General features: G+C 43.3%; 1 protein-coding gene across 3 annotated transcripts in view; it reads left to right on the top strand.

The window, feature by feature from the left end:
• LOC142571521 (uncharacterized) overlaps positions 1-24,066 on the top strand; it is a 102,366-nt gene that overhangs the window by 16,721 nt on the left and 61,579 nt on the right. For 2 of the 3 annotated variants that reach the window (XM_075679946.1, XM_075679947.1), the window contains exons 4-11: positions 897-6,144; positions 7,886-8,369; positions 10,478-10,636; positions 13,172-13,249; positions 16,304-16,411; positions 17,624-17,792; positions 22,172-22,220; positions 22,510-22,618. In XM_075679946.1, the coding sequence (XP_075536061.1) occupies positions 897-6,144; positions 7,886-8,369; positions 10,478-10,636; positions 13,172-13,249; positions 16,304-16,411; positions 17,624-17,792; positions 22,172-22,220; positions 22,510-22,618 (6,404 nt within the window). The remainder of the gene's footprint in view (positions 1-896; positions 6,145-7,885; positions 8,370-10,477; positions 10,637-13,171; positions 13,250-16,303; positions 16,412-17,623; positions 17,793-22,171; positions 22,221-22,509; positions 22,619-24,066) is intronic. The other variant, XM_075679948.1, reaches the window with a different exon arrangement.

Raw genomic sequence — 24,066 nt, forward strand, 5'->3', positions numbered from 1 at the left:
CAGAATGTAATTTTATTTCATCCAAGAATTGATACAAAATGGCTTGGGGAATTCCCACTCCTGGTGATGCCTTTTGCTCGATTTTGTGCCCCTCTTATCACCGCTGTTCACTGCCAGCCGATCCCATTGGTAATGTGGGCAAAGTGTCGCTCTGGCCACTGCTGAAGTGAGAAACATGTGAAAAGGACAGCATTGAAAAGGGTATTGCTACGAAATTGTGACCTAAGGGACGTGGTTAGAGCCAACATTTCTACCAGAGGACTTGTCTTTGCCAGGGCAACAACTGCTTTTCTTGGCTACATTTGTATAGCTTGCTCTCTCCCACCTTCAGTGGGGAACTAGAATAAACAGGGGTAAGTAGAACAGAGAAGTCAAAATGTTCAAAATGTTCTGTAGTTGTGATAGTGAAGGAATGGCTAAGGGGAGTGGGGGAGTGTGAGCTGTATAAATTCTATCCAGGAAAGCAGTTGCTGCCCTGATAAAGACAGGTACCCTTATTGAAAAAGCCACTCCAGAAGCATGTTTTGTTCAACCTCTAGTATTGTGCAGTTGGTATAAAGATATGAAATGTTGAAGTCAATGTTATTTAGTGCACTATACAACTTTCTAATTGAAAGTTTTTCTTGTAAATTTATTACCTGTGAAGTTGATTAATTTATATTCATTAATTTTGTGACTAGGCAGAATACAAGAAAGGTAGTGTCCCTGCTCTGTAGAATGGCCAATAGCATGCTTTTAGCTGTGCCTGCCTGTAGTGCACCAGCATATTTAAATCTTCGGCTACAGTTGGCTGAGGCACCCTATAATGTGGCTATGGCTCTAGCCACATGCACTCGCCTCACGCATGATTTACCTCTGCAGAATTATTGCATAAGACATGTATTGCTTCCTCGCAGGGGACAGATCAGGATCCTTCAACGTGTAGCTACACATCTTCTTCTCGCAAGACATCGCGGTCGTGCAGCAGCTCTCGCTCATCAAGCAGTGGCTCATCAAGCTCTGGCTCAAGCTCAAGCTCTGGTTCAAACTCTGGTTCGGGTTCTGGTTCAAGCTCAGGGTCAAGTTCAAGCTCAAGCAGTTCTTCGAGCTCATCGGACTCTGAAAGCTCATGCAGCGTGTCAGATTATTCAACCTGCCGCACGCCTATCAAGCCTGGCGGATATGGTGCTTACCAGAGCAGTGATACCTGTGTCTCGTCTCCACTGCAATCATGCACAAAAAAGGCAGAGTTGAATGCTGCAGTGCCGGTCGGTCCAGATGTTACGGGGAATGCAGAAAAGCCAGCCTCCACAGCAAGTGACTGCAGCACAGTAATAGGACAGCCCTTGCCATATTTGAACATGGACGCATCAGCAAATGTTTCGCCTGACAGCGGGATCCAGTCTTGTGGAGAATCCCCACAGCGTGCAAGTTGCCATGGTGATTCACCGCATCGAGGTAGCTGTCGCGAAGATTCACCTGGGCATGTTATTTGTCAGGATGAGGAAGCTGACAAGAAACACATCACGCAGGAGGTGCCAGCTGCCACTGCATGCAGTGATGCAGTGCTTTTGAACACCTCTGAAAGGCCACCTAGTGTTTCTCACTTGGAACATTGCAAGTTGCCTGATGTGGTCGTGGTGCGAGACATGAAGCAACATGGATCTGAAAGCAGACTTGACGTTTTGACTGACATTACAGAAACTGCCAAGAGCCCTTGTGACGTGCTGCTTATCACAGACACTCCTGAGAACTCGCCGCTGAGGGCACCGTCAGAACACGTTCCTAGTTTCTGTGAATGTTTGCAGGGATCAGAACCTTGTGGGAACAAGGTACAAAGGTATGGCTTTTGTGACTCGCTATCAGAAAAGCATCCATTGGAGCGAGCCTCTCCATGTCGAACATTGGATGGAGAAGCAAGTGGGAAGACAGAGGTGCTGAAGAACCCAACACCTCCACCTCCTCAACTTACGCCTCCTCGGTTGGATTGTATGGTTGTGGAGCCACAAAGTTCCAGCTTAAGTCAAACTGGTAATGCCAGCACCGGTGATGACAAGGAAGAAAGTAGTGGAGAAGGCCAGTGTCCTCCTGTCCTATCTTGTTCCTTGAGTGGTCGGAAACGTGACAGGAAGGTCAGCAGTAGAGAAAGAAAGAGTGTAGAGGCAGTCATTGCTGTGTCACCACCACGGCTCAGAAGAAGGAAACGAGATGGGGAAGAACAAGCTGCTGTGAAGAGTGCGCCAGCTCAAGTGAGAGTGCTCAGGCCATCTAGGATGGGGAGGCCATCATCAAGTATTAGTACGAGGCCACTGCGGAGCACTACCTTAAAGACTGCTGTACGTAATGGTGGAAAAACCGAGTGTGGGGACCGTGAACTTCATCAGTTGGTGCAAAGAGTGCATGACTCAATCAGCACACAGTTTCAGGACACGATGGGCACCTCAAGTGACTTTGAAATGACAGCAGATAATGAGGAAGGTTCAGTCAAAAGAAAAATTGCTGAACAGCAGCTTAACTTGGCTGAAGAAGAACCCGGTGAAATGATGGCAGGCCCCTTGCCATGTTCAGCTTTGTTGCCGCAAGAGGACAAGGATGAAGCCTCTGTTTCTCCTGGAAATGCAGATGCCGAGATCAGCAAGACTAAAGAAAAGCCACTGCCAGCCCGCAGAAGAGGGCGACCCAAGCTGAGAACTGCAAAGAAATCGTCATCTGTAAAAGTGGAGAGGCCAGTGTTACGGCAGACACGGAGGGAAAGGCATGAGGACAGAAATGCTGGGCTGGATGTGTTTCAGTCAAGTACCAAGAGTGACTTGCCAGACCTGAAACCATTTACAGGCAACTCGGTGAAGAAGGAAGATGCGTCAGATAGAGGCAGGACTTGTGTTGAAAGTGTACCAGTGAAAACAACTTCTGATGTAGTTGAGACAAGGAAAAACAGGACAATTGCAAAAAAGGAAGGTGTTGATGACTCTGTTGATGTGGATACATTGCTTCGAGAATGCAACATTGAGGAGCAGACTCACTTGCTCCACATGTACCAGCGAAAACTGAAAAAGAAACGCTTTGTGCAGCAGCCATTGCGGCATAATCGCTGCAACAGTTTGCGGAAGTCTGCACGCTTAGCAGCCACAATGACGTCTGAGTCAGTTGATGCCCTCGTTGATGCACTTTCTTCCATTTTCATCTCAAAGCAGGCATCGTTGCATATAGCCAACATCGATGACATACCGGCAATTTTTAAGCCAGTAAAATATTTGCGTCCTAGGCGTACTTCTGAAAGGCCATTACGACAGATAAGCAGTGCAAGTAAGGCTGAAGTTCGAAAGTTAGAAAAAGAGGAACCTAAGACGGTGGCTGGGAAGAAAGGAAAAGCAAAGAAGCAGACACTGCCTCCTTCAGCAGTGGCTGAGTCACCTCCAGATATACTGGCACCACCTTCGGGCGACCGTTGCCTACCCCTCAAAAAGCGACACTGTCTACTCAGCGAAGACAAGGCTCAAGAAGCAGGCAAGGAGTCTGCAGACGTAGTGGAAAAGAGCCAAAGCAAGCATGCATTTGTAGCTGCAGGCACTGCAGATGCAAACAAGAAAAACACAAGTAGTGCAGCTGAAGCATTGCCCAGCTTGCCAAACTTGCCACGCTGTGAAATGCCTGTACTTACTAAGGCAGCAAAAAAGGCTATGTACCCTATTGTTTCATTAGAACCTTTACCACAGGATGTCAGAGGACTGAAGAAAAAACCAGGACCTAAAGGCAAGAAACAGAAGTCACATCAAATTGGAAAGAGAAAGCCTTCAAATGCAAACAATAGTAACTCCCCGGTTGATGACACCATTGAGAGTTGCATCCAAAAATTCAATGAGGCTCTTAACTCAGCCAAACTGAATGAAAAATCACGGTCCAGATCAAAGTCGCCAATCAAGCTGAGTCACAGCTGCAGTTCAAGCCATCAAATGGAAGCTGAAAGTAAGCCAGTTTTGCTGCCTGATGTCCACTGCGAATCCCATGCTGATCTACTTAAGCGACAATTTACACCTCAAGCAGAAATGCAGCCCGAGCCTCAGACCCATAACCAGGCCAAATCCCAAACTGCATCCAAGACTGAATCCCAGGCTGAATGTGACACTGCATTGCATACTGAATTGCAGACTGAATCGCAGACTGAATCGCAGACTGAATCGCAGACTGAATCGCAGACTGAATCGCAGACTGAATCGCAGACTGAATCGCACACTGAATCGCACACTGAATCGCAAACTGAATCGCAGACTGAATCGCAGACTGAATCGCAGACTGAATCGCAGACTGAATCGCAGACTGAATCGCAGACTGAGTCGCAGACTGAATCGCAGACTGAACCACAGACTGAACCACAGACTGAATCGCAGACTGAATTGCAGACTGAATCTCAGTCTGAATCCGACACTGCTTCCCAGACTCGGTCCCAGATTGAACTGCAGACTGTAATGCATACCGAGTCCCACCCGCAGTCCCTGCTTGAGCCTTTATCCGACTCCCAGTCTGAGTCTCAGCCCGAGTCCCACTCACAGCCCCAGCGTGAGTCCAAGCTTGAATTTCCATCTGAGTACCAGCCTGATACCCAGCCACCTTCTCATCCAGTTGATGATGATGATGATATCCCTCTGTCTGCTTTAGTTGCCCAGCAAGCAGACGGATGTGATGACGATGAAGCAGTGATGCTTGTGGAAGATGATAGTGACCCTGAAAATCCTTTGAAAAAGATCTCTCTTCTGAAGCAAAAGCAACAGAAGTTGCTAAAAGCTGTTGAACGGGCACGTCGATCGAAAGAACGCGTTAGCAAGGATTTGCCACTTGAAGATGATTTGATGGGCAATAAGAAGCATAGGAAACGAAAGATGAGGAACAGGACTGGGTTCGTGAAGGTCAAGCGAAGAAGGGTCGCATCGAAAAAGAGTCTTGTTACCACATCTGCCTGTGATGAAGCAGTGGACAGTGCTGCTGGTGAAGTTGAAGGGTCGGCACTAGCTGAAGACCTGACCCGTGGCATTCCTGCAGCAGACAGCGCCATTATGGAAGCTTGTGAGGGGCCTGACAGTGTTGCAGAAGTGCATCAACAATCTGAAATATTGCTTGAACGTGAAGCTGGTGCCAGTACTGATAGGGAAGGAAACCGCAAGGATGAGTTTAAACCCGTCACAGTAGCTGAAGGCAAATCTGAGGAGTCTAATGACTGGACTGCTGATGAAAAAGAGAAGATAAGCAGTGATACCGAGATAGATGAGAAATTTGAAGAAAATAAGGAGCCTGGGTTAGACAGTGCTAACAATTTGGACAGCAAGCCCACTGTAGGAGCTGACAGTAAACTGAAGACAACTGCTAACAAGGAGAAAAGCAATAGAGACAGCCAACCAGTAGGTGAGGAGGCAGCTGACAGTGAAGACAAAGGTGATGACAAAGCATGCAAAGATACTAGAGTAACTGCTTCTGCCGAATTGCCAAGAGTAGAGCTATCTAAACGCCCTGGCAAGCCAAAATCTTCCAGAAGGTCTAGAGGATACAGAAGAAAAAGAGTTTTTAACCGAAAATCAAGAGGAAAACAGATTAAGAACGAGCTGGCCTGTGGTGGTAAAGAGCTGGAAGCCGGGGTAGATGCCACAAAGATTGAGTCCAAAACTATTGACAAAAACTCGGGAGCTGAAGAAAACCAGATCCCAGAAATGTCTAATAATACTCAGGTTATAGTGCACAGCAAAAGTTCTTCGCAGCAGAAAAAGATTAAAAACGTCAACCTGAAAGCCGAAGAAAACCACAAGCAAGAAAGCTCTGAAGATGTGGTGGAGGAAAAAAGAAAGTATGAAGGTCCTTCACAACAGAAAAAAAGTAAAAGCATCAATTTGAAGGCTGAAGACCACAAGCAAGATAATTCTGAAGATGCAGAGGAAAAAGTGAAAAATGGAGGTGCTGTGCAGCAGAAGAAAGTCAAAAACATCAATTTGAAGTCTGACGACCAAAAGAAAGAAAATTCTGAGGGTGTGGAGGAAAGCGTGAAAAATGAAGGTCCTTCACAGCCAAAAAAAGTAAGGCCACGAAAGAAAGCCCTTAAGTCCTGCAAAACCAAAAATAAGAAGTTGTTCAAGCCAGTGTCAAGCAAGCCTTCTACAAGTGCCAAGCCAAATGACTTGGGTAAGTTATATTTATTGCTGTGCGGGGGTTCTTGTTGGTCTTTACCACCATACAAGAATTGGCTATGTAATAGAAGAATGTCATAATCAGTCATGAAAAAAATGCACCAATTCAGTTTATGAACTGAGTTTCCTTTAATGTTTGGATAGTAGGCTTAAGGCTGGATATTCCTGTTTGCCTAAAGAAAAAAAAAGGGACGCAGTGCTGTATTTTTATGTTTATGTTTGAGATGTAAGTCACTGCTTTTCTGGCTTTTAGTTTTTGCATCCAGGGCCACAAGAGATCTAGTAGAGGTTGTACAACGGCTCATGAATAATAAAAATGTCATCAGCTGACTTCAGGAATTCTAAACAAGACTTGAGAATGGGCTATTCGGTATTTCATAACTAATGAACTTGAGTGCAAAGGAGAAAATTGTGACAACAGGATGGAGACGCTTGTCTATGTCTGTCTTGTCATCACTCATTTCTCCTTTGTGGTTGAAGTTTATTAGTTATACTAGTGATTTCTCTGGTGCTGAACTGATTTACTGTGACAGCAGCAGGCTCTTACAGCTGACACTGCCATCTTCTGAAGAACAGCTTCTTTCTGATGCCCATAATGACCTTCTGCTCTACAATATAATTCCTGTTGTGGCCACCAGATGCCACCACTCATACAGTCAATGTGGTGTGCACTACTTTGCACAAATTACCGAGTGTGAATGTTGTGCCATAGTGCAGTAGTTAGCGTGGTCTGCTGTGAAGTTCATGTTGCTGTAGGGACATATGTTTCAATCTTAGTGGTGAGTGACCGAGTGAATCCTGGTGAAACATGACTGCCTCAAATTTGGCCAAGGTTTTGTTTTAAATGGGCAAGCACTTATTTAGAAACCCTTGGCATGTTTTGCCTATGTTCACATGTAACGCTTAATAATGTGTTGAAATAATGGAACCATTAAATATCATGCACTCTTTTATTGGCAGGTCTGTATAACTTACAGATATCTATTTGGTGACTATATATATATATATATATATATACGGTGCAGCCCATTAATAAAGGGAACACATGAGTAGAGCACACGCAAATTTTCCCCTCTGGCAAGTGTACAATTTCCTGGTCTTGCTGCAGATGGTTCATGATTGGTGGTACTGGCACCTTTCTACACATCTGTGCAGTGCTTTTACATAGCTTCAACAGCCACTTGCAGCTACAGCATCAGCACAGTGAGAGCCGCAAATTTGGGTGTTCCCTTTGACAATGGCCTGCGCTGTACACATACAAACACACATGCATGTACATGCACACATACACACGCACACACAGGTATTATGTTGTGATGTGTTGTTTGATTACATTGAACAGAGATATGCTTACTGGCACTCATTCGTGGCTCAAAATGCCGTGCTATATGAGACAGTCTGCTGGGGCTTGCATTGCCTGCAGTGTGTGCAGTGTATTGGTGGTAATGGCGATTTTTCTCAGTTGTGTGTTGAGGGTGAGAATGAGAATGTGGCCTGAAGATGACACGATAAGGAGAATGACTTGACAGCTGCCACCGTCATTGTCATAACAAGAAGGAAGGTAGCACGAACGTGCAGACAGAGTAAACCCAGTTTCAAGGTTCTAACAGCTGTTGTAGTAACATGATAAAGAAGGCTTCTGCAGCAAGTCAGGAGGAACATTAGATATAGAAATATGGTAATTTGGTCTAGGTCATAAGTTCTGCAGTGCAAAAGAATGTACATTTTCTTTGCAGAGTCAACACAGGCCAAGCCTGTTGAGGACACTCCACAAGAAAAACAACAGGAATTATTAACAGATGGTACACCACAAGAAATGCAAGAGGAATCTTTGCCAGTTGATACTGTTGCTGAAGCTATTGAAGCAGTTGTTGTAGCTGGTACTAAGAGAAAGGTGGGACGACCAATAAAAGCCAAGACCAGGGCAAGAATGCTTGCTGCAGCAAAACGCAAGGCAAAGATGCTGAAATGTGCCCCAAATAACAAGAAGATCAAGCTAAAGAAGCAGTGTGCACCAGTCTTGGCACCTGCATCAGACAGTGAATCATCATGCACAGCACCCTCTGCGGTTTCATCATCTGTAGCATCTGGTGCATCACTTTCAACTCTTTCATCTGCTTCACCTGGAGGACTGTGCCCAATGAATTCTAGTGGCAAGCCACCAAAAAAGAAGTCCAAGATGGACAGCACTTCAACCAAGGCTTCATGTTCCATGAGCAGGTGTGCATCATGCTTCTGTCATTTGAACATGAGTTCTTCAGTTATCTGCTTGCTTTGTGCATGTTCTGGGCATGGTCTAACTGAATTATCATCCCACATTCATTTGTAATTAGCGAGAACTTAAGTCCCTGGAATACGTTGTTAAGTAGCAAGTAGCAACAAGCCTGGCGATTTTTTTCCTAACTCATTCAATCACAATGGGTGCATTTTGTCATGTTTCAGCTGCCGAATTACATTTGATAACAGAGATGTGGAACATAATTCAAAGAAACAATAGGCAAGATGGATGCAAGACATTATTGCAAATATTTTTGAGCTCTTTTCTTGCAAAGGCCACATAACTGATTGCTCTATTTATTAAAAACATGGTGGATAGCATTGCTGCAGAGGTTGTTGCTACTTAGACGGCAACTTGTGTGGGAATTTAGTTAGAAGAGCTATCAGGAATGGCTGCCACAAGCTGATTGGACAATATCAAATTCAACTTTTCAATTATTTATTTGCCAATACCCTGGCAATGCAATTTCACACTGGGCAAAAAAGAACTGGTATGTTGATGGCAAATCACGTTACCTTGCTTCACCATTCTGAACAATTGCATTGTGCATTACATTGTTAGGTGAAAGAGTTGACAAATCAATCAATCAATCAGTCAGTTTGCTTCCAGTTTGTAGAAAACTGAGGGTGGCAAGAGAAACGCATTGTCGCAGCTTTGCTTGGCAGGCCTCGCCTCCCCTGATGTCAGCGGCATACACAGTTGCTTATTACTTGCACAGTAAAGCTGTGTAGTAATAATAAATAAGTAGTAACATTTTTTTATTTGGATGCACCGTCACGCGGCATCACACTATATTCGCTGTCACATTATTTTTGGGCAGGGCATGTGATAGGTGTTGAGGTTGCAATGATACTCGGGTTTGTGAGAGTTAAAAGTTTTCATGCTTGTCTTTAACAGGTGATATCGAGGAATATCGAAATACATAAGCTGGATACTTTTACGGTCTTTATATGTAGTAGTGGAGATGTCAAGTGCAGGACATTTAAGTTTGACTCTTGAGCTTTAGTAATGCAACCATTCTAATTCAATTTATTTTTGCATTTTGTCAGCAGCTCGAGTGTTCCTTTGTTGGTTTCTTTATTCATTTATTGGCGCGCGTGACTACTAGAGCAGCTTAGCACTTTTAGTGTCGTGGATTTGTGGACTGCAGGAACAGGAAAATATAAGGAAAAAGGGATGAACACAGAAATTAATATATAGCTTGAGTGAGCAGAAGAATGAACTTTATTGTACGAAGGAACTCCATGGTGGTTAATCTCGGCTGGAGCCCTCTTGTAGAGCCCTACTGGCTGCAGTGGCTTGCCGGACCTGGTCCAGGGTCATTAGTTGGCTTCCCTGTGTGCCAGTTCGGAAAACCAAGGAATGTGCAGAAGTATGCAGTTGATTAAATGACAAAACCCTTCTGGGCACATTGATGAATTTAGTATATTGGGCAAGTCCAAGTAATCTGAATTATCAACATATTAGAAACTAGTAAAGAATGAAGGACTTTGGTGAAATACTGTAAACAAAATGTTAGGTAGGCAAACGCAGTTGTAAATTCTTGCTGATATTGTACTGGACATTTATGAAGTAATGGGTGAGTCAAGCAATAGTTTCCGACAGCAAGCATTTCATCAGCAGAATTGGCCAGTTATGGATGACAGGCAATTTTTTAAAAATGGGATAGAGAGTAGCAAACAGAATAGTTTCACATGGGACCCTGCTTTCTTTTTGTTGCAGTAAGGCACGAATTTCTAGCGTTTAAATGTAATTGCTTGTGACACCAGATGGCCGAAGAACTAACTCCTGCTGTTAAGTTGTCGATGTTCTCATTGAACTGTGCTTTGAAACATGCTTTCTTTATGTATTAGTTATGTGCGTTTCAGGTACCATACCTGTGTGTGTGTCTGGAACTATGGAACTACATAGTGCTATTGACAGTTAGGACTGTGCACTCCGCATAAGAGGAAGATTTTATTACTAGAGCTCAAACACTGGTTTTTCCTTACTTAGTTGCATTGTGCACTTAATTTTGGTTTGAAATGCTCATGTGAGACTTCTTACTTAGCGAACCACATGAAGATGACACGCCTGTGGTGACAGTGACAAAGCCTTCAACTGGTGGTGGTGCACATCGTACCCGACGGCGGAGACGACGCGAACACCAGCTGCCAAAGAAGAAGTACCTGAAGGCAGGACTTTATTCAAGCTGCTTTAAGGAAGACGGGTGTGTATAAGACTTCCCTTTTGTTGTCTTTTTGTGGAACTGTATTGCCGTCTGCACTCTGCAGCATTGCCATCTAGCATAAAATTGTAGCATGGTATTAAAGGGACACCAAAGGCAAGCAACAAGTCAATTTATATTGTTAGATGACCTTTTTGAAATGGTGCAATTTATTTATTATCATATATTTTTTTTAATTTCAAGAGATGGTGGCTGCACAGTTATTGTGCAGTTCAGGTCATTGGCAATGAACATCTGTTCTTAGGTAGCTATGATGTGATTTCGCACATGCTCTACTGATTACTACGGCCTGCTTTGAGTGAAAGGCCTGCTATAAAAGTTGTAGGGCAATCCCACTGCTGGCATCCAGTTGTCATGGTTGGAGTTGGGCATGAAATAAATGGTAGCTGGCCTATGCCGTCGTCCAACTTATCCACGCTGAGGACGTTGTTGAGGGGAAGGACTGCTTCTCATCGAGAACGAGGAATATCAGATTTATTTACAGTATATACATGAGAATGTTACAGTTCATCAGTCTAACATGACTGAAATAGGAATGCACTCTCAGCAGCCGCACAACAGCTGCTTATAAACACTCTGCCCTCCCTAGATGCCTAGGTGAGGAAAGAATGGCCGTTAAAACCTGCTATGAATTCGGAGTGTTCAAAGTCATCGTAGCCGACCCGCCTTTTGGGGCGGGGGGGGGAGGGGGTTTACACACACACACTTCCGCACAGGTTTCACTGACTGCGCTGAGGTGAGTGGGTTCTCGCAACATGGTGCTTGACCCGAGCAGGCGCCTCTTAATCACCGAGCTGAGCTCGCACAGTGGCTGCGGTGGCTGTCCATTGTCTGGCATCTTCAAAGGCCCGTGAGAAGGCACCGCAAAGCATCTCCTTCCAGGAATTCCTCCTGCTTCAATCGAACCGTGAAGGCGTTGGCGATTCCACTAACAATACATGCTCCGCCGACCGCGTTTATTCATAGTGGTGCCGATGGGTGTTAATGCGGCACATCGTTGTTCCTACAAAACGAGTCACCGCGGCATGTGGGGAAGGCTTCCATGGTCGCTTCGGGGAAGCTCGCCATGCTCGCAGCTGTGGCTGGCTGGGAAAATTTTGTAGATCGGTACCCTTGCAGGCCGCTCATAACACTGCACAGAGTAGGTGGGGCACTCATGCAGAAAGTGCTGACTGGGCAGTGTGAAGAGGTTGCACTAGTTAGTTGCTCTGTAGTAGAATTGCATGAAATAAAGCAAACTGCATTTTTTTCAAATTGAAATGCAGTGCAATTTAGCTCTTTATTATATTTGTTTAAAAAGAAATACCTTTTATAAACGAAACATATTTCATCATGAAAGCTGGTACCATATTTTCACCATGGTTTTCATCCCAAGGTTACGTCATTTTCTTTATGAAACCTCTGTTCTCATTAAAAGTGATGTTTTGGACACCTTGAAGCACTGATGTATTAAAGGAATACTTCCGGTTGGGCTAGTTCGTGATGCATAGCTATTAGAAGAGGACCGCAAATCTCTGAGAAAAGCACTGAGAAAGAAGACAGAACGAGTGCCACTACCAACTGTTTTATTAGGGCTTCAAAATGACCTTTATAATGTACAAGAATTTGAAGACATTTCCTTTTTTCAAATGTTTTCGTGTGGTTCTGTGCATGCCTTCAAATTCTTGTGCACTATAAAGGCAATATTGCAGGCCTAATAAATCATCGGTAGTGGTGCTCGTCCCGTCTCCTGCCTCTGTGTGTTGTTAATTTGCGCTCCCCTTCTAATAATTAATAATAATTAATCTATCACATTTACTGAACTTAATATTTGCCTTTTGTGCCCTCTTAGCTATAAAAATAAAAAAATAAAAATAAAAAGAGAACGGAATGAGTCGGTGCTGTTGGGAAACATTTCAAGGCCTGCAACAATTAAAAAATTGCTAAGAAAAATGTCAAAATTCTTATCTCGAAGGAAAAGGATCAGAAGAATGCAGTAATAAGAAGTGGAAGCACATTGTTGAGTAAGATGAGCAGCAATCTGTTATTTGTTTCACTTTTATATGTTGGATTTCTTTTTGTGTTGCTCTGTGCATTTATTGGAAAATACTGGTCACTATGGGAACCAAAGAAAACATGAAATGGACACGAGTATTTTTAGAAAATGTGCATAAGCTTTAAAGTACGTCGAAGGCATTATAGTAGTAAGTCAAGAGAAAGGATAATTTTTTTGAAGAAATGGTAGAGCCTGAGGTTGACTTCTACACTGCACCAAGATAAAGGGAAGGGGAGAGGAAGAGGGTAATGAGTGGTGACAGTGTAGATGCAAACTGGAAAGACTGCTGTTGGTTTGGGTTGCAGAAATTGCTTGAGAGGTTTTTGTTTAACAGCTGTTAAGTGTTTTTAAGTGCTGGGATTTTTTCCTTTGTCACCAATCCAGGTTGTGCAGTGATAGCACTTGTTTAACATTTGGAACAAGTAAAAACCTTATAGCGCTTACAACGAATGGTTATTGTTGTGTTGTATACTTGACTGCAGAAGTTTGTCGAAGGATGGTGTGGAGGTTGGAGGCACAGAGACTTCACTGCCAGAACAGCTCAGTACACTGAATCTAAAGTAAGTTGCCACTGCAATTTATGTACTGGATGTTGATGTTTCGATGCTATATAATGGTGATGTTCAGACCTGCCCTATTCATGTGGGTGTGATTATGATTACTAAAGTGAATCGCACCATTTTGGTCTCTGATTACAACAAGAATCCCAGTCATGCCCTGCGGCCCTTATTTTAATGTAGCCTGCATGGTTCAATATTTTGTGCTAGTGAAATTAGTTCTTGTTTCATCAGATGGCATTTTATTACATTGGATGGCATTTTATTTCGTTGCATACAGTCTCCATAACCAGTGTAAGCTAGTAGATTATTCTCTGGCATATTTCTGAAGCGTGGAATTTTCTGAAGCCAAAGTAATAATTTAGAAAGGCCATACCATTGGACACACCTAAGCCCCAATCTTGTTAGTTTTGCACTTTAATCTTTAATCTTTGGTTCAAACAAGGGCAGTTGGATGAAGCTAAACTTTTTTTTTTGTATTAAGAGCAGTACTACAACATTTAGCTGAGCACAGTGGAACCTAGGGAGTCAATACATAGTAAAACTATGCTATCAGTAAACAAGCACTCCCATACTGATTTAGTTTTTATGTTTTCTGTGGCAATAAATTCATGGTGCAATAAACATCTAAATAAAAAAAAAATTATTGGTATCCTAGCAGGTTATTAGGGCTGTTCCAGGAATGCATACCTCGGGAGCAATGGGAAGGCTAAAGGCTGCGTTCTAGGCACTCAGTACCAAAGCTGCACTGCCAAATTTGACATATTCAGGGGAGTTCCCTGTCAACTGCCATTGATTGCTACTGTTATCCATGGCAATGACTGATGGGGATAATAAAATAAAACCAGAGGAAGCTGACTCATAATTGTGTGTAGTGTAACATAAATGATAACAGTATTTTCACCATTTATTGCTTGTTAAAGCACATGTTGAATTTTAAACAATTTCATGTGCTGAAGTAAAGTTTTGGTGACTCTGCTTGTGCAAAAGTTGCGCAAATGAACATTAACGTCATTTCTGACTGCATTGCACTACAGCCTTTGCGATTCCTGATGAGAGATGTAATCACCTCATGAACATTGCCTGGAGTGAGTGCTGTGCAGAGTTTCAAATGCACAAATTATCACTGTAAAAATGTGGCAGTGGCACTCCAAGTGTGGTGGTGCAAAATTAATCCAGGCTTCACAGTCTGCAGAAGCTTTGCCCTGTAGCATTTCCTTCAGTGTCACAGAAAGTTGCCATCTGGTATATGTATGTGCTCTAAACTTGTATGTACAACTAGAATACATCCATTCTTTTTTTACACCCACAGTGTATATTTGTGGCTGTGTTCAGTCATGTTATGACTGAATTAACACGGCAAGCTGGGAGAGTTGGTGATTGAACATGTTCCTATGTGTGGGCAGCGCAACCTGGATGAAAGACGAGCGGCAGTACACAATACAAGTGCAGTCCAGGTTGTGTTGCCCACCCATAGGAACATGTTATGACTCCTAACTTTGGAGTAAAGCAAAAAGGATATAATGAGCCTATGGAGTTTATCTACTTAAGCTTGCTTTCTTACAAGGTAACTTGCCAACATAATGGCAGCATATTTTAGATCTTTGGAAATGTGCACATATGGGCCCATTTTCACAAACTTATCTTTCATAAGTCTTGTCTACGATTGGCCACCACAGCAGTGATTTTTGAATTATCACCTTGATCACTGTTGGGAATGACAGGTGCATGAAACACATCTTGATCAATGTTATGAATAATGAGTGCCTGTAACTGGCCGATGAGCAAATGCCCTTATCTAAGTGAGGTTTCTTGAATACAGGCCTTAGTGCTTCTGCTGAGGTGAAGATGTTAATGTGACTTCTATGGTGATGTCGCATACTGTGAAGTGTATGGGTAGCCTTCAGCTGTTTACATAGAATAAAAGCTTGGCACCTTGTCTTAACTGTATTTAGGCCGGTGTGGCCATTAGTTAGCTAAGTGTGTGTACGGAGAAGCAAAAAGAGTCTCTGCAGGTTGCATGTTATCTGCTTGAGTGCTTAAATGTGGATGAGTGTGCTAACAGACATTGGTTCTTTATGAATGCCTTTGTGTTTACCGCACGTGCAATGAATGTGTGTGCTTAGAAGTTGCAAGAATTACGTTCAGGACTTTTTAAAAGAATTTGTTCTAGTTTGCACATAATTTTAAAGTAAACAGTAGTCGGGAAATGAAGCACATAGGGGATACAGGAGACAACTGTTACTTCCCACTGAGTGTATTTGAAGACGCTACTTTGTGTATATATTTAAGTGTATGCCATCTGTGCATCTCAACATGTGTATGTCTCCTGCAAGAATTTTAATGCCTCCTACCTGCTCAGTGCATGCTGTGGGCATATCATGACTGCTTGAAGCTTAGCCACTTAAGTTAATAACACTGACCATGTGCGATACCATTGCAATGCCTATTGCATGTTCACTGGACATTCACTGGGTTGCAGTAATTTTTTAATACCACGTAAAGCTGCACACTCACCTGGCAGAAGCCTGATCCCCCACTTTATAGGCTCCTGCACTCCACACTACACCCCTATTAGGCAGTGACACCTCATGACTGATGTGGGTATTGTGCGTTAGTGACACTGTATGATGATTCCTTAGCAAAGATGTTGTACCCAGGCAGCATCTGCTTGAATCAACTAGATATGTTTATCAAATTGCTCGTGCTGGTTGTAAGGATCACTTTGGGTCCATATTTAAATTCAGTATCATCTTCAGTCAAAGGGTGGCACTGTGTTCTGTCCAGTGGAGTTGAGGAAGATATGCTAGTTTAGTCCCGTTTGTGAATCGGGGGGTGAACTCTCTGCAGCTTAAGTGAGGAGAATGCACATGTTAGAGAGTTGCGGGCAGTTGCCCCCAGGTGGGCCTCAGAGCTGCATCTGCCCGGTGTCTTGGCTCTGCACCCTGTCACTTCGCTCTGCTTTCTATTCCTCCTGTCCTCTCCCTCTCATCATTACTGCCGATGCCACTGCTGCTGCTGCTGCTGCTGCTTGGGTGCTCTGTGTGCTGCCCTCAGCGCTGTTCTCTGTTGGGCAGCCTCACCCGATGGCTTCCACCTAACCACCACCTGCACTGTGCCCCCAGAGGAAATGGTGGCCACCACCATCAAAACAGAGCCTCTCTGGTACTGCTTTTGTGAGAATTACACCCTTGATGCACCTATGCCTCGAGGGCCCTTGCCATCTTTAAATGGACACAGTGCAAGTCTGTGGGGTCCGTACAGGCACTAGCACTAATGCTTCTGGATTACTGTGTTAGTTTATTAACTATTGCGCTGTATGTGGCGCTGTTTCGTTGTCTTCCCCACACCTTTCTTGCAAGATTGCTAGCATGTGCCGCCTTGTGACAGACTGGAAAGAAATCATGCATGACGTCATCTCTGAGATTGTGTGCAGGCTCCTAATCTCTGAGGCCAAGCCTAAGTGACCACTCATATGCTGCATGTTGGTCTGCATGAAGTTTGACTGCCAGATGTGTATTTCAGAGGCCAAGCCATATGCCACCCCTCTTTGGTGTCTGTTGTGTGGTGGCACGCTTGTTGGAGTTTGCCCATCAGGTGTATCAGGCAGCAAAAAGGCACCATGTTTTCATGGCACTCCTAGGCAGGGTTTGAAAATTGCCATTAAGTGGTGTTTGCTGTAACAGAGGTTCATTACTAAAATAGAATTGTTTATCTCTCACAACCAGCACTTTATTAGTGGAAGTTTTGTTCCTTTTAACGTGTTTCTGAGAAAAGTAACACTGACAACCATTGAAGTAGTTTATGGATAAGATGAAAAACGTAGCTACAGTGTGGCAACTTGTGTGTCGACAGGGTTTGTTGACATTTAACACAACAAATGTGTAGTAAGCAGCTTTTTGTATGTTGTAAGCCATAAGGTTAGTTACAGCGATATGAAATGCTTATTGATTGCTGTATTTGTTAAATGAAAAGACAATATGGCATATATCAGGGTGTCAATGCAGGTGGCACTCCTATGTAACCAGGTTAATAAAACAAACGTACAGATTCCATTTACCAGATAAAATTCATGGCACCTGCTAATAACTGTTCTTTCTTTGAATTCTCATCACTTATATACATTATGATTGTAGACTTACAGCTTCAGCTGTGAAATTGCAAATTGTAACGCTTTGGCTGTGGTGTTAGCCATCTTTCACATTCCATTTTGACAGAGGCCTTTAGGTAAGGTGTTATGCCAGCATAAGTTTGGGTGTGGTTGTGGATATCGACGCGCAGTAGTCATCCTTGCCTTTCTCCACGACTCTTGGGGATGCAGAGATACTACTGGATTCTGTGACAGCAATTTCTTATGGTACGTGTGTACATGTGCAGTGAGACTACCATGGAGGAAGAAGAGGAGAGTGGCCACACAGTGCTTGTGGAGGAAGAGAGATGTGTGGGCTTGATGCCATCACCCATTCATGCGGGCAAGTACCTGCGTCAGAAACGAGCTGACTTCCAGCTTTCCTATGACATTTGGTGGCTGCACAAGAATAAACAGGTGAGTGTAGACAGCGCTGTTTGCACAGCAATGGCATGTTAAAATTTTAATCATGAGAACTTTATGTGATGTCACTTTTCATTTGATGCTATTCATCCAATCTATTTATTGACCTATAGTTATTGCGCTACAGTTAAAATATTTATTGGCCTATTTATTGATTTATAACCTAGAAGTCACTTGATGCAATAGAAATAAGTCTGTGAACCTGTGAGAAACTCCTTGTGAAGGGTAGCAGTAAGTGATTTTAAGTAAAATACCACGTGGAAGCAAGCTTCACAATTATATTTTTTTTTGCATTAAATTCTTTCATTTGTGTATTGAATGCTACCCACAGTATGGCTCTTCATGGATGAGCTTAAATGAAAAGGAACACAACCTCAACAAAACTGCAGCTATACGCCATGCTGAGGCAGTTCCCAGAGTGCTGGGAATATGATAGAAACACATCGATAACAACTTGTGGCATAATCATTACCAGCAAAGGACTGTTCAGTGCAATCTGAGGTTGTGCACCATGCTCAGAAGCCTAATGAGTTTTTTTCAGTGTGTTCATGTGCCCTGGTGTTTGGTACTGGCGCCCTGTCTTGTCCTGCGAGCACCAGTTTCCACTATAGTGCATGGATTTAGTGGGCCAGGGGTAACAGATGCAAATTGTAAAAGGATGGTGAGGTCAAGTGACACCACGCACAGTGTTGTTTTATTTAAAGCATTAAGGGGCAGACAGGTTCTGAGAAAAAAAAATCAAAGAAATAATTTTCTGAGAATACAGTTTCTCGAATATATAACCTTATTATACTTTTTCACCAAGTTTCCCACTCTGAAAATGGGTTTAAAGCATTAAAAAATACTCACATGAGGGGAACTTGTGCAGAGTCTGACCCCTAAAATAGTATCATTTCACCAATGCATCGAAGTTGGAAATCTGTTGGAAATAAAGATATGTTCAATATATATGTTCAAAGTCATTTCGCAGCTCCAATCGCAGCCACCCTGGTCTCGTTTAAAAGAGTGACCCTCCGCCATCGCCATCTTTATCTGCCCATTGGCTGTACTGAGAAAAGTGCACGAGAAATAGGCTAAATGCCCAACTGCATTGGCCACTGCGTGGACGTGACTGTGCTGTACCCTCCGATTGGTCAGGCTGGCTGATATCATCTGCTAGGCCTGGCCAGACGCTTTCACGGCAGTCCATGACACATGCAGGATGCCACAATGGACAAGCTACAATGGCAGATAGTGCAAGAATAGAAAGAAGTTGCTGGCGGATAATTTCAGGAAATGACAAACATTGCTGGAACGCAGTGAGGACAGCGAAAATTCTATAGCAAGTGACGAAGTCAGTGATGGCATGCAGAAAAAAGGCCCAGCATCGCTGCTGGTTACTCCTACTGACAATGCCGATGTCCACTGTGATACAGCGATGCTGCAGCAATCGGATTTGCGTGAAAATAAGATTAGGGCAAAGTGAAGGCTGCGGGAGCTTGCAGCAGCTGGGGCAATGCAAGTAGGACTGTTTTAAGTCCTGTGCTTCACTATCATCTCTCGGGATGCGTTGAATGAGCTTATGAAGTTTGCCCACTGCACAGAATGCGGCGGCAACGTCACTATCATCAAAGGTGAGCGCAAATACGACCTCACTGTGAAGCTTTTCCTTGTATGCGTTGATTGTGATGAGGTGTTGGTGGAATGGAGCCCACTACGCATAAGTGGCGACGCTAAAAAGAGCACTTTATTGTAAATGGTCTGGCTGCACGTAGCATGCAGAGTGCTGGTCTGCACAAGATGACTTGGCAAGGTTATGGGAAGAAGCTGACGCTCATGACGACGCGCACTGCCGAAAAAGTGACCACCGAGAGCGCGAAGTCAGTCCTACAGCTATATGATGAATTTCATCTTGGAAATTCCGGCAACATTGTGGTATCACTTGACAGTTTGTGCAAGATGCATGGACATTCATCGCACATTGGTGTAGGAGACATCATCAAACTTTTTTGCGGGTCTTATAATCTATTTCGTTGTGCTCGGCAATTTTTGGGGCGGTTGTGAGCAAGGCCCAAAGGAGGATGATGCTGCCTACCAAACTTGGAGGGCCAACTATATATGCCAGAAACACCCTGACAGAAAGGCTGGTGAGATGGAAGTCTAGGCAGCCTTGATCATTTTCGAAAGGTAACTAGAAAAATATTGTGTGTGGTACACAACTGTGCTGTGCAATGGGGACAGCCGCACATTGCCTGATTTGCAAGAAGCGAATATGTACAGCTATGTCCAAGTTGAGAAGGAGGACTGTGTGAGCCACGTCGAAAAGCGCATAGGCAAAGCCTTACACAATTTCAAAACATAAAGGAATTGCTGCAGAGAGCCTCTGTGGCAAGCGGTAGCTGACTCAGATCGATCTTGTCGCCAAACTAAATTGCCATTATGGTTAAGCCCTAAAGTCTCATAAAGGGGGCATAGAGGCAACACAGAAGGCAGTGCTGGCCACTTACTACCATGTCACATCAAATAATACTGCCTCAAATCACAGCCTGTGCCCAACAGGTCCAGAGTCTTAGTGGTGTCAAAATGTGGCTGCAGCAAGAGAACCTGAACCGCCTCATTGCGACAATTTGTCACCTCATGTGTGCAAATTTTTACTGCCTGTTATCAGCACCTCTCGGACACAAGGCCTATTGAGCTGCGCCAGAGGGGCAAGAACCAAAATTAATAATGAAAGCTTGCACTCTGTCATATGGTCTCTAGCACCAAAGGAGAGGCATGCATCCCTTTTCACCGTTGAAGCTGCAGCGACCGAGGCTGTGGTGCGGTTAAACACCGGCAGTGCAAAGAGATCCACGAAGGAAGAGCTCAGCTTTAACCCTGGTCTCACAAGTGCCAAATGCATGGACGAAAAAGACAAGCACTAGGAAACTGGTTCTACTTGCATGTGTACTGCTGCTGTTAGCCTTCAAGAAATACAGAGGAAGCGTCATTTTGATGCCAATAAGAAATCAGACTATGTCCCTGGTGGCCATTTCTCACTGTAAATACATGTATGTGCACAAATGTAATCTTGCTTGATTAAATCCTCACTTTCTAGTTTTTCACAATTTTCTCAGAATGTTTGATTTCTTGCAACCTGCAAGCGATGACATCTTGCCACCCAAAGCAGGTAGAACAAATTTTCTTTTTTTCAGAAGTGAGCTGTGTAAAAAGTATGATAAGAACTACAATGTGACCAGATTTTTTAGTACTGCCTTAAGAATATAATTATTTTGCTCTCTTCTTAATTGTTCCCACATTACAAACGGTGAAGTTTCATGTTTTATTATGGGACTTACATTGACCACTTTTAACACTGCTTGCATTGTTGCAATCTTTCCCTTTTGGGCTGTTGACCCATGCATTAAAATAAAATTTTCATTTTGCCATTTTCTCATAATAGAGGCCTGAAACAATGGTATTTGATTTGTATGTGATTTTAGTTAGCTTAGTAAATAATGTGTCTGTACAAAAAATAAAATAATGTTTGAAATCAGCATAAATCCAATCGAGTTGTGTAATGTCATCAAGGTTGGTTGAGAAATAAAGGCTCGCTTTCAGAACCAGGCTGCCTCCTTAAAGCATTAAGTGAATCTTGCCCTTCATTCCGCTGCTGCTATAGAGCCTTTTTTTGCAGAGCAGCTTGCTGTAGAGGTATGAGATGGTGCTTTCGGTGACAGTGATTGAATATGAAACCATTACCTATTCTGCCCTTCTATTGTGCAATCAGCTGTCAGAAATCCAACTGGGTGTTCACTAATGCATTTTGCTCCATTTATGCTGCAAAATGAGGAGCAGTAGAAGGAAGACGTGTGCAGCAGTTGGCTGCAAATATAGTGACTGGCATATTAAAGAACAGAATGAGTCTGACTGACCAAGTCCATGGACTGCTGCTACACAAGGACTGTTTGTGTTGCTGTGTCTTCACAATGCACAGCTTTACTTGAGGATAAAAAAATTAGCTCATCCACCAGTGTTCTATCGCTGGTGGATGAGCCCTGGAATGTCAGCAAGTGTGAGTACCGCTTGTTCGACAGTGACAAAAGGACACACCGTCGCTTCCTGGCAAAGTTTCTCGTGCGTTATCTGCACACACACACACCCCAACTCATGCGCAAAATCATCATCAATCGCCCACGGGATCACCATGAAAATGGTCTATACAATATTACTTGTTAAAAGTTTATATGTTCAGGATGTTAACTTTGTTAAAAAGTGTTGCAAGGGACCTTTGATAGAAAATGTTGGCAGTTTATATGTTGGAATGGATCTCATTCATGCATAAGGTTCTTTTTTTTCTTCCCCCCCCCCCCCACTTTTCTTAATCTCACATTCTCACACATTTTCCATTGCAGCTTCTTTATAGCTATGACCCAGTGAACAACTACAAACGAATTAAATCAAGTGAGTATTTTTGCAAGCATTGTTTTGCAGCCATCATTTTCTAAAATTTGTTTGTTACACATTTTTATTGCTGTTCTTGGGTTAAGTCTGCAGAAATTACTCTCATAAAGTAATTGTGGTTGTGATTTTTCCATGTGCATAGAAAATCACATGTAAGTACTTCAAGTAAGCCCTATGTTTGGAAAAACCTACTAGTGTCTTTCTCAAAACATTTAGCAAATCGATGTTATTTGTAGTAACGTATGTTGCTGTACTTGAGCTGCCATTTTTGTTTCTCTCCTGCACACAGATGTGTATGTTGATGTTAAACCGGTGTCCAAATATGAGGTCCAGAGCTGTAACTGTGCCCGACCAAAGATGAAGGTTGACAAGGGCTGTGGCACAGACTGTCTTAACAGGTAATGTGATACTACTTATGATAGTGATACTGGCACTTGCAGATACAGTAAAACCCCGTTTACTCAAAGTTGTAAAATGCGGGGAAAGTTTCGAGAGCAAGTTCATGAAGATATACGTCCCTGGCTGTGTGCATAGACCACATAAAGCCTTTTGAAATAGGTGCCAGTAGCTGCCAAGTTTCTCGAAAAAGTTCAGTGTACCAGAAGAGCTATTTTCAGCAGATCACTTTTGTGGAATATTGTGCAACTCTGTACCTGACACATTGGGCATCCACAGGTAATAGCAATCCTCCCACAGAGCCTAGCAAACACTCTTGCATGTAGGCACTTGGGTGTCCAAAGCCTAGTCAGGCGAAATACCATGAAAGTGGCTCCGTCAGTGATTTGCACTGCTTAGACACACCACCATCGTCGCACATTTCTTGCAGTACAGTGAAACCCCAGTCATATGTCCTCCGATTTTGCAATGCCCCAGCTCAGTTGGCTTACGAAGCCGATTGAGCGGAACGTGAGAGCACATGTACTTGGCTTCTTTGTCATTTTGCAGCAGGCGATAGCGGTTGACAGCACTTTGTTTGTGTTTCTGCAAGATGCACTTATCAAATGCAAAACCTACTAGGTTCCCTGCAGTGTTTCAGCCTGTGAAATTTGAGAGGAGCAAAACGTAAGCTGCGCTCAACTAAAACTGTCCATTATCACTGAGGTTGTGGCCGGTCGTAAACAGCGGATGATTAGAGTGGTGCAAAATCGAATGCAATTCACTACAAACTCATTATTGTCACTTTTTGGCGATATTGTAGTGGCGCATAATTATGGAAACCTTTGGATAGCGACTATTTCCTGACATTCTTGCGGTTGAGATTCTTATATATCTGGAGTATGGCACAAAAGCTTTTTGAGATAGGTGAAAAATACACGAGTTCACACCAACCCAGGAAGAAATTTTGACTTAACCGATATTTTGAGATATCAGAGTTTGAGTTTACTGTACTAGGTTCTTGCACAAAGCTTTCTTGAAGAAATTTTCAGGTCTTGCTTTAAATTGTATTTCTCTGGCTGGCAGCAGAAGTATGTAAAGAGTGGCTCTTATTTCTGTACATTACTGTGTAGCCAAGGCAAAAATTTTACTTTGGCATTGCATAGTGTATAGAATTGAACTAGTGCAGCACAAAAGTGCAGGACGCAGTTAGGAGGCAGACTCGCAGTGCTGACACTTGCGACCAACCACCTGAACTTATTTCACTATATATTCCGATTCCTGAAATAGAAGGTTTGTGAAGAATAAACGTAAAGCAGGAATGGTACCATTAGACTCATGTAAAGGCTGCACTTTTTTTCGCGTTATTGACAAGGTGGGGTCTTACATGGGAATGGGCCATTTGGTCTTATTTATCTTACGATTAGTTCTGTAAACTTCCATGCTAAAAACCCAATATAATGGGGTTTTA

The sequence above is a fragment of the Dermacentor variabilis genome, chromosome 2, assembly GCF_050947875.1.
Source record: "Dermacentor variabilis isolate Ectoservices chromosome 2, ASM5094787v1, whole genome shotgun sequence".
In the NCBI taxonomy this organism is placed as follows: domain Eukaryota; kingdom Metazoa; phylum Arthropoda; class Arachnida; order Ixodida; family Ixodidae; genus Dermacentor; species Dermacentor variabilis.